Here is an 11,418-nt window from a genome sequence, read left to right as displayed (position 1 = left end):
GAAATTTTATCAATCAAAATATTTAAAGGATAATCTGCTCATTACATTTATTTCTAATCTGCTCTCCTCTTTCCTCCCTTCCTTGCTATAGTCTTGGGCATTACCTCCCTATCCTTCCTTGCTATAGTCTTGGGCATTACCTCCCTATCCTTCCTTGCTATAGTCTTGGGCATTACCTCCCTATCCTTCCTTGCTATAGTCTTGGGCATTACCTCCCTGTCCTTCTTATTGGTGTTAATGTTATTTCTCTTGAATAAATATTGACCCCAAATTAAGGAATTGAACTCACGTTTCTGAATAATTCGGGCACACGTACTTTCAGTAGGATAGTGTGCTAGTGTGCTGTGCTTGCGGGGGGGGGGGGGTTGAGCTCTGGCTCTTTGGTCTCGCCTCTCAACCGTCAATCAACAGGTGTACAGATTCCTGAGCCTATTGGGCTCTATCATATCTACACTTGAAACTGTGTATGGAGTCAGCCTCCACCACATCACATCCTAATGTATTCCATTTGTCAACCACTCTGACACTAAAAAAGTTCTTTCTAATATCTCTGTGGCTCATTTGGGCGCTCAGTTTCCACCTGTGTCCCCTTGTGCGTGTTCCCCTTCTGTTAAATAGACTGTCTTTATCTACCCTATCAATTCCCTTCAAAATCTTGAATGTGGTGATCATGTCCCCCCTTACTCTTCTGTCTTCCAGCGAAGTGAGGTTTAATTCCCGTAGTCTCTCCTCGTAGCTCATACCTCTCAGCTCGGGTACTAGTCTGGTGGCAAACCTTTGAACCTTTTCCAGTTTAGTCTTATCCTTGACTAGATATGGACTCCATGCTGGGGCTGCATACTCCAGGATTGGCCTGACATATGTGGTATACAAAGTTCTGAATGATTCTTTACACAAGTTTCTGAATGCCGTTCGTATGTTGGCCAGCCTGGCATATGCCGCTGATGTTATCCTCTTGATATGTGCTGCAGGAGACAGGTCTGGCGTGATATCAACTCCCAAGTCTTTTTCTTTCTCTGACTCCTGAAGAATTTCCTCTCCCAGATAATACCTTGTATTTGGCCTCCTGCTCCCTGCACCTATCTTCATTACATTATGAAGATAGGTGTATCCTATCTTCACACACACATAATTGGGGATTATGTGTGTGTGTGTACTCGCCTAGTTGTACTCACCTAGTTGTGCTTGCGGGGGTTGAGCTCTGGCTCTTTGGTCTCGCCTCTCAACTGTCAATCAACAGGTGTACAGGTTCCTGAGCCTATTGGGCTCTATCATATCTACACTTGAAACTGTGTATGGAGTCAGCCTCCACCACATCACTTCCTAATGCATTCCATTTGTCAACCACTCTGACACTAAAAAAGTTCTTTCTAATATCTCTGTGGCTCATTTGGGCACTTAGTTTCCACCTGTGTCCCCGAGTGCATGTGCCCCTTGTGTTAAACAGCCTGTCTTTATCAACCCTGTCAATTCCCTTGAGGATCTTGAATGTGGTGATCATGTCCCCCCCTAACTCTTCTGTCTTCCAACGAAGTGAGGTTTAATTCCCGTAGTCTCTCCTCGTAGCTCATACCTCTCAGCTCGGGTACTAGTCTGGTGGCAAACCTTTGAACCTTTTCCATTTTAGTCTTATGCTTGACTAGATATGGACTCCATGCTGGTGCCGCATACTCCAGGATTGGTCTGACATATGTGGTATATAATGTTCTGAAAGGTTCCTTACACAAGTTTCTAAAGGCCGTTCTTATGTTAGCCAACCTGGCATATGCTGCTGCTGTTATCCTATTGATATGAGCATCAGGGGACAGGTCTGGCGTGATATCAACCCCCAGGTCTTTCTCTCTCTCGGACTCTTGAAGTATTTCATCTCCCAAGTGATACCTTGTATCTGGTCTCCTGCTTCCTACCCCTATCTTCATTACATTACATTTGCTTGGATTAAACTCTAACAGCCATTTGTTCGACCATTCCTGCAGCTTGTCCAGGTCTTCTTGAAGCCTCAAGCTGTCCTCCTCTGTCTTAATCCTTCTCATAATTTTGGCGTCGTCAGCAAACATTGAGAGGAATGAGTCTATACCCTCTGGGAGATCATTTACGTATATCAGAAACAGGATAGGTCCAAGTACAGAGCCCTGTGGGACTCAACTGGTGACTTCACGCCAGTCTGAGGTCTCACCCCTCACTATAACTCTCTGCTTCCTATTGTTTAGGTACTCCCTTATCCACTGGAGCGCCCTACCAGTTACTCCTGCCTGTTTCTCTAGCTTATGCATCAACCTTTTATGGGGTACTGTGTCAAAGGCTTTCCGACAGTCCAAAAAAATGCAGTCCGCCCACCCTTCTCTTTCTTGTTTAATCTTTGTCACCTGATCGTAGAATTCTATCAATCCTGTAAGGCAAGATTTACCCTCCCTGAACCCATGTTGATGGGTTGTCACGAAGTCTCTTCTCTCCAGATGTGTTACTAGGTTTTTTCTCACAATCTTCTCCACCACCTTGCATGGTATACAAGTTAAGGACACTGGCCTGTAGTTCAGTGCTTCTTGTCTGTCACCCATTTTTGTATATTGGTACTACATTAGCAGTCTTCCATATTTCTGGTAGGTCCCCCGTTTCCAGTGACCTACTATACACAATGAAGAGTGGTAGGCAAAGTGCTCCTGCACACACTTTCAATACCCATGGCGAGATTCCTTCCGGCCCAACAGCTTTTCTCACATCCAGCTCCAATAGGTGCTTCTTGACCTCATCTCTTGTAATTTCGAACCTATCCAAGGTCACCTGGTTTGCTGCCACCTCTTCTAGTGCCGCGACATCTCCCTGTTCTATTGTAAAGACCTCCTGGAACTTTTTGTTAAGTTCTTCACACACCTCTTTGTCATTCTCTGTGTACCTGTCCTCGCCCACCCTAAGTTTCATCACCTGTTTCTTCACTGTTGTCTTCCTCCTGATGTGACTGTGTAGTAGCTTGGGTTCGGTCTTGGCTTTATTAGCTATATCATTTTCATACCTTTTCTCAGCTGCTCTTCTCACACTGACATACTCGTTCCTGGTTCTCTGGTATCTCTCTCTACTTTCTGGTGTTCTGTTATTACGGAAGTTCCTCCATGCCCTTTTGTTCTGCTCCTTTGCTTTCATACATTCCTTATTAAACCACGGATTCTTCCTTTGCTTCTCTGTTTTTTCCTGTCGGGCTGGGACAAACCTGCTTACAACCTCCTGACATTTTTGGGTGACATAGTCCATCATGTCTTGTACGGACTTGGTTCCGAGTTCTGTGTCCCAATGTATATCCCATAGGAATTTATTCATTTCCTCATAGTTTCCCTTTCGGTACGCCAGCCCTTTGGTTCCCAGTTCTTTTTTGGGGGTGATAATTCCCAGCTCAACCAGGTACTCAAAGCTCAATACACTATGATCACTCATTCCCAAGGGGGCTCCCAACTTAACTTCCCTTGTATCCAACTCATTTAGGGTAAATATCAGATCAAGCAAGGCTGGTTCATCCCCTCCTCTCATTCTTGTCGGTCCCTTGACGTGTTGACTTAGAAAGTTTCTTGTTGCCACATCCAGCAGCTTAGCTGTCCATGTGTCTGGGCCTCCATGTGGGTCTCTGTTCCCCCCAATCTATCTTCCCATGGTTGAAGTCTCCCATGATTAGAAGTCTGGATCCGTTCCTGCTAGCCACAGAAGCTCTGTAATTACCTAAGTGTAATTACCTAAGTGTAGTTACAGGATGAGAGCTACGCTCGTGGTGTCCCGTCTTCCCAGCACTCTTTGTCATAACGCTTTGAAACTACTGACGGTCTTGGCCTCCACCACCTTCTCACTTAACTTGTTCCAACCGTCTACCACTCTATTTGCGAAGGTGAATTTTCTTATATTTCTTCGGCATCTGTGTTTAGCTAGTTTAAATCTATGACCTCTTGTTCTTGAAATTCCAGGTCTCAGGAAGTCTTCCCTGTCGATTTTATCAATTCCTGTTACTATTTTGTATGTAATGATCATATCACCTCTTTTTCTTCTGTCTTCTAGTTTTGGCATATTTAATGCTTCTAACCTCTCCTCGTAGCTCTTGCCCTTCAGTTCTGGGAGCCACTTAGTAGCATGTCTTTGCACCTTTTCCAGTTTGTTGATGTGCTTCTTAAGATATGGGCACCACACAACAGCTGCATATTCTAGCTTTGGCCTAACAAAAGTCATGAACAATTTCTTTAGTATATCGCCATCCATGTATTTAAATGCAATTCTGAAGTTAGAAAGCATAGCATAGGCTCCTTGTACAATATTCTTTATGTGGTCCTCAGGTGATAGTTTTCTATCTAGAACCACTCCTAGATCTCTTTCTTTATCAGAATTCTTTAAAGATTTCTCACATAATATATAGGTTGTGTGGGGTCTATGTTCTCCTATTCCACATTCCATAACATGACATTTATTAACATTAAATTCCATTTGCCAAGTGGTGCTCCATATACTTATTTTGTCCAGGTCTTCTTGAAGGGCATGACAGTCATCTAAATTTCTTATCCTTCCTACTGTGTGTGTGTGTGTGTGTGTGTGTGTGTGTGTGTGTGTGTGTGTGTGTGTGTGTGTAAAAAGTCCACGGGCAGGGGTTTGATTGAGCCGTTCAACATCAATATTTGTTAATAATCATCCTGTTTTTGTGATTTCATTGTGCACATTCTCTCGTACTCGTCACACAAGCATGCAAATTGATCAACTTTGGCTAAAGAATAAATATAACCTTGGTTTTGTGTGTCACAGACTCGCTGGAGAACAAGTCTCAAGAGTGTGCGAGCCAAGATGTAAAAGCTGAGGCTGCAGAGGTGAAGGCTTCCAACACAGTGCCCAAAACCACACGTTGGATAGTGTGCCCAGGATTCAAGGAGCTGCAGAGGGTTTTAAAATTCCCCCAGAGTAAGTAAACCTTTGCAAGGGAAGGGGATCAGCCCTTAGAGTAAGTAAACCTTGGCTTCGTTTCTCAGAATAATTTAATAATTCTTATTGTTGGGGACTGGAAGCCTATACTTGTAGCTTCTCAAGACCTTCCCCCCCCCCCCCTTAGTCAATTACTGCCTTTCCCCAGGATGAAACCAACAACAATTACCTAACAACCGGCCCCCCTTCCTGTTCAGCTCGTTGCTGTGAGGGGGGCTTGGTGGGCTGCTGCCGGAGAGTGATGCTCCTTGGGACAGTCCTCTGTCCTTTTGTCGCCTTGTGCTCCTGCTGCTGTCCTCTCTAATTGTGCTGAACGACTTTTCCTTTTCCTTCTGTTTTGTTTTTCTCCCCTTTTCTCCTATCTGCTTGTCGTTTCCTGCCGACCTTTTGCTTGTTTTGGTTATTCTTTTGGACTTCTTTTATTTTGACGCCCGGGTGCTTGAGGAGGCATACTCTTGCACCCGTAGAACTGTAGTACCTGACGTCTCGAGCGAGGGGAACCTTTTATTGTCAATCCTCCTTTCGTCACTGAACCCGATCTCGACAGACTGACGGTTCTTAACACTTTTGTCAGGTGACGACGCAGCATTGCGTCATAAGTTTACTGTCGGTAATCTTGGTAATGACGCAATGCTGCATCGTCTAACAAAATAATTGCCAAAAATCAGGTTTTTATTCAATTTTTTGGGGACTGGTGTTAAATATGGGTTGAACATTTGTTCAATATATTATGTCATGTTCAACACACAACACTAAAGTGGCAAGTACAAAAAGTTGTATTATTTTGTATTTTTTTTTTTTTTTTCATACTTTCGTGTATTGTACTGGCAATATTGTTCTTCAATTGGCCCTTATATGCACATATCCATCTAAAGCATTTTATTAGGAACAATTTCATACCTAAATGAGCGTTGTAACATGAAAATTGAGATTAGCAACCGGTAAAAATACTAAACATTTGTGGGCAGGAATTGGAAGTGTAGCTGGAAGGCGTCTGGGCGCTCACTCGTGGTTAATGCGTGGCCCGTCTTCAACTCGTTGGCGGGTGGAACGTGACCAGGTTTTTTATTTTATATGCTAATGTTCCTCTAGAGAATTCTATGGCGAACCCATTGATACCAAAATGAAAGACCTAGGACGAAAATAGAGGTGACCAGAGTGAAGAGTGAACACATTTTATCGCTTTTGGGCGCTCCTGGGTAACTCGTTCGCACTTTCTCTGTTTGCTACGGGTAATTAGCCGGGCTTTTGGAGTTTATATGCATTTAGTGCTGTAGAGAATTCTATTGCGAACACAATGATACCAAAATTAATCTCGTAGGACGAGAATTGAGGTGACAAAGTTGAAGAGAGTATACACTTTTCAGAATTAACGCGCGCTCCCGTGAAACGCTGGGACCCACTACGCGTAGTTGAGGGGTGGCGGGCTGGGTGCGCGAAAGTGTTAAGGTGGCGTTTGTGGGGCGTATACCCACAATGCACCCCTAGGGAGCCCCGGCATGATCGGCGATAGCTTCTTGTTGGGTGCCCTGCCTCTAATTGTGGCTCCATGGTGGGTATGAGGGCACATTCGTGAATGAATGTTTTTCCTTTTTGTACCTATGTTGCATACTGTTCCTCTTTTACCTTCTCAGGCTCGTGGGGTGGGTGACCAAGCCCCTGAGTCGGATCGTGTTGGAAGACCGGGCTCTGTAGCCCCCGCTACATTGAGCCCCGACCTTGCGCCTCCTTTGACCTCTCTGACTACTCCCCTCGGCTCCCCTCCCTCCTCTGTAGTTGGGTCGAGCCCCAAGCCCCCAGTGGTGACCACCTCATCCCCTGGCACGGCTCAGTCTCTAGTAGTGACTACTACGCCTTTTAACCCCCCCCCCCTCTCTCTGGGGGTTCTCAATGCTGTCCTCGACATGGCCGCAATCGCTCGATTCCTTCCCGTACTGATGCGTATCAGGCCTTGTTTGGTCCCGCTTCGTGGGCCAAATACTTTGATCTCCTCCCTCTTGATTCTGCGCCTCCTGACGATTTCTCCCTCCATCGGCATCTTGTTAATTCCGTAGATGCCTCTGTTACCTTCAACCCTACTCGTCTCGGTACTCGTGTTGTTGCTGCTGCTCCTCAGGATGCTACATCCCACTTGGCTGCCTTGTCCTGCCTTGGTGAGACCCCTGTTTGGGTCTCCAAGAACACTCGGTTGAATGCCAGTGTTGGCACTATTTTCCTCCCGCCCCATGTTGCAACCGGTGTTCGGAATCTGCAGGACTGCCACCATGATATTCGGCATATCCTCCATGCCCAAGGCCATTTTGTCCTCCAGGTAGATACGTTTACTCGTCCTCTCGTGGTCATCGCCGTCAACCCCTTCGGGTTGTGAAGATTACCTTTGTTGGTAGGACCCTTCCACTATCTGTCATTCTTGCTGGTGCCAGGTGCTCTGTCCAGGAGTACATTCCTTCTCCTAGGCTCTGTAACAAGTGCTGGAGGTTTGGGCATGGTGCCCTCCACTGCTCTGGGACTGTCTCTCTCTGTCCTTTGTGTGGGGGAGAAGGTCACTCTAAGTCGGAGTGCACTTCTCCCCAGGTTCGCTGCCTCAACTGCGGTGAGACCCATCCTACCTTCTCCCGTGCGTGTATCCATTATAAGCTTGAGGCGGCCGTCCTCACCTTGAAGCACCGGGAGCGTTTATCTTTTCCTGAGGCGAGGCGCCAGGTTCGCTGGCTCCCGTCTTATGCTAGTGTCTCTTATGCTCGCGTGTTGCGCTCTTCCTCTCCTCATCCTTCCCACCTTCCTCGGACCCACAACCGTTTCCGGGCCTTGGACCCTGATACGCTCACTGTCCCCTCCTCTGTTCCTTTGAGTTCTGTCCCGAAGGATCCCCCTCCTGGTCCTCTGTCTGGGATTCCCCTTCTTTCTACCCAGTCTGTCATGTCTCCTGTGTCTTCTTCCTCGTCTTCCTCCGATCCTCCTTCCCATCCTTCTCCTCCATCTACTGACTCTCCCCGCCGCCTGTCGGTGCGGGCTGATGTCCATCGCTCTCCTAACGGCCGTCGTGTGTGCTCTCGTTCAGCTTCTCCTGTTGAGATGCTGGAATCCGTTGCCCGGTACGTAGTTGCTGGGACACCGGTCTCTCCAAGTCAGAAGCGTAAGCCTGGCTCCTCTCCTCTCCTCCTCCCCAGTGGGTAAAAAGGCTTCGCTTTCTTCCTCGCCCCCTACTTCTGACACTCTCGCTCCGTCCCCTCCCGTTTCGGTGGTTACGCCCCCTGTTCCTGCTATGGAGGTCTCTTTAGCCCCGCTTGGTGCCCTTGCTGAGGTGCGTCCCCTGGTTTCTGCCCCTCCTGCTGCTTTCCTTGACCCTCGGTTATCCCCCCTCTTCCTCCTCCAGACCCTACTCGTCCGCCTCTGGTTGGTCCTCTAGCTACCTTCCCTACTTTTTTACTCAGTTTACTCATGCCCCCTAATCCTGACTTTGCTGACCCTGACCCTGATCCTGCACTTCTTTAACGTGCTGTGTTCCCTTTTCACCTTTGTTTCTTCGTTGTTCTCTGTTGATGTCCTTCCTCTTCTCATCGATATTTATTTTTCAATGGAACGTTCGAGGTTATTATGCCAATTTCCTCGAACTCCAGCTTATGATTTCGCGGTTTTTGCCCCTTTGTGTCTGTCTCCAGGAGCCAATGCTTGGTGCTCGTCCTGGTCGCTTTCGTGGCTATTCCTTTCTCTTCCCCCCCCTCCTGTTGTTGCTGGGGCTCCTAACTCTTCTGCTTTCTTGATTCGCTCGGATGTCTCCTTTGTCCAATTACTTTTTCCTTTGCCTCTACATTGTTCTGATGCTTGTATCTTTTTGAGGAAATGGTACACCGTTTGTTCCATTTATCTCCCCCCCCCGAGTGTCCTGCTTTCCCTTCCCGATCTGAAACACCTACTGGACTCCTTGCCGGAGCATGTGTTCCTGCTAGGTGATTTTAATTGTCGTCATTCCCTTTGGGGTGATATTCTGACGAACACCCGAGGTCGCCTTCTTGAGCCATTCATCCTCTCTTCTTTCCTGTCTCTTTAGAATTCTGGTGAGCCCATGTATTTGGACTCTCGCACTCGCACCCTTTCCTGTCTTGATCTTTCTCTTTGTTCGTCCTCTGTTTACTTAGATTTCAAGTGGCAGGTTCTTGATGACCTCCATGGCAGTAACCATTTCCCCATACTTGTTACCTTTTTCTCTTTTCACCCTCCCCTCTCCTTCCCTAGGTGGCAGTTTGCTAAGGCAGACTGGAACCTATTTACCCTCAGTGCTGCTCTCTCTGACCTCTCCCTTCTGCCTCTCCCTCGCTCTCTCCTCCTTTTTCATGACACCATCTTCAACGCTGCCCTCCGCCCTATTCCTCGCTCTTCCTCTCAGGACCCACGGAAGTGCGTTCCCTGGTGGAATACAGACTGTGCTCGGGCTGTCCGCTGTAAACGTGCAGCCTGGAAGAGACACCGCCGCCGGCAGACGGCCAATTATTTTCTTTTCGTTCGGAAGGCAAGTGCGGTGGCCTGTAGGGCCATCTGTACGGCTAAACGTAATTGTTGGGCATCCTATGTCTCCACCATTACGTCCGAAACTCCTCTGCCACAGATCTGGAAGCGTATCCGCAAGATAGTGAGTAAGTTCATTCCCGATGTCTCACAGGTCCTTCACCTCAGTGGTACTCATGTGGCGGACCCGTTGCAGGTCACTACCGAACTGGGTTCCCACTTTTCTTCTGTTAGCTCTGGTTTTCATCTTCCCCAATCTTTCCTTCTTTGTAAACCTGTCCTTGAATCTTGTCCTTTGGATTTCTGTACTCATCTTCGCCTTCCCTATAACGATCCCTTCTCTCTCGCTGAACTTCGGTCTGCCCTGGCCCTCTGCGGTTCTACGGCGGCGGGCTCCGATGGCATTCATTATGAGATGCTTCGCTATCTCACTTCATGCATGTCTCAGTATTTACCGAGTCCATATAATCGGATCTGGGAGTCGTCATCAGTCCCTGAGGACTGGCTCGATGCCATTGACCTCCGTGTTCGCAAACCAGGGTCTCTGGGAACATCCCCTACGGACTTTCGCCCTATTGCCCTCACAAGTTGTATCTGCAAACTCTTTGAACGTATAGTTAACGTTTGTCTGATGTGGTTCTTGGAACACCATCACCTCTCCCTTTCTCAATTTGGTTTCCGCAAGTGCCGCAGCACAACAGATGTCCTGGTGAACTTGGAGGTCTATATTCGTACTGCTTTTGTTGCGAAGACCTCCGTTGTTGCCGTCCTTTTTGACCTGGAAAAGGCTTACGACATCACTTGGCGATATCATATTCTGTCCCAACATCATTCTTTTGGCCTTCAAGGGAATCTCCATCTCTTTCTCCAAAGCTTCTTCTCTCATCGTTCCTATTGGGTGAGGCTTGGTACCGCTCTCTCTGCCTCTTTTCAGCAATACGAAGGTGTGCCCCAGGGTAGTGTTCTGAGCACTACTCTTTTTTTTTTTTTCTGGTTGCCCTCAATGATCTTCTTTCCTCTCTTCCTTCAGGTGTCTTCTCCGCTCTCTATGTCGATGTTCTTACCCATTACTGTCAGGGTGATGATTCGCCTCTCCTTCAACGCCGGCTTCAACTTGCGATTGATGCTGTGTCGTCTTGGGCCACCGATCATGGCTTCAAGTTCTCTACTACTAAGACTTGTGCCATGACTTTTACTCGGAAACGGATCGTTCTTCATCCCTCTTTGTCACTTTATGATCATCCCCTTGAGTACAAAGATTCCGCGAAGCTTTTGGAGTTATTCTTTGACACTCGTTTGTCTTGGTCTCCCCATATTTCTTACCTCCGTATTGAGTGCTCTAAGGCCCTTACCCTCCTTCTAGTATTGTCCCATACTTCTTGGGGAGCGGATAGGCGCACTCTCCTTGCTTTACATTTCTCTCTTATCCTGTCTAAGCTCAATTATGGTTGCCCTGCTTACTCGTCTGCTTCTCCTTCTACTCTTCGCTGTCCTGATGCTTTGCACCATACTGGGTTGCGCCTCACTTCTGGTGCCTTTCGTTCGACTCCCGTCCTCAGCTTGTATGTTGACACTGGCTTCCTGTCTCTCCTGGACCGCCGGGATCGCTACTGTCTTCACTATCTTATGCGGCCCTTGCAACATCCTTCCTCTCGCCTCTGTCGTGCTTTAACTTTTACCCCTCCTGCAGTTCCTGTTCCTCTTCACCACCTCCCTCTTTATCCAGTTATCTCGCTTACAGGACTCTCTTTCCGTTCGTATTTCTAATATTTCTCCTCCTGTTGTTCCTTCTTTGCCCCCGTGGAGAGTCCCCCTTCCACAGTTTTGTACATCCTTGACCCGCATCACTAAAGCTTTTACCCCTCCTACGGTTCTCAAACGCCTTTTCCTTGAGCACTTTTCTTCTCACTCCCGTTCCGTTTCCGTCTTCACCGATGGATCTAAGTCTGCAGGCAGTGTTGGCTACTCTGT

At 47.5% G+C, this 11,418-nt stretch overlaps 1 protein-coding gene across 2 annotated transcripts in view; it reads left to right on the top strand.

The window, feature by feature from the left end:
• Positions 1–11,418, top strand: part of LOC138361402 (DNA-binding protein Ets97D-like) — a 196,506-nt gene that overhangs the window by 103,656 nt on the left and 81,432 nt on the right. For both annotated transcript variants that reach the window (XM_069320741.1, XM_069320740.1), the window contains exon 5: positions 4,768–4,920. In XM_069320741.1, coding sequence (XP_069176842.1) covers positions 4,768–4,920 — 153 coding nt within the window. The remainder of the gene's footprint in view (positions 1–4,767; positions 4,921–11,418) is intronic.

The sequence above is a fragment of the Procambarus clarkii genome, unplaced genomic scaffold (genome assembly GCF_040958095.1).
Source record: "Procambarus clarkii isolate CNS0578487 unplaced genomic scaffold, FALCON_Pclarkii_2.0 HiC_scaffold_347, whole genome shotgun sequence".
NCBI lineage: Eukaryota > Metazoa > Arthropoda > Malacostraca > Decapoda > Cambaridae > Procambarus > Procambarus clarkii.
This window is presented reverse-complemented; position numbering and strand designations above follow the sequence as displayed.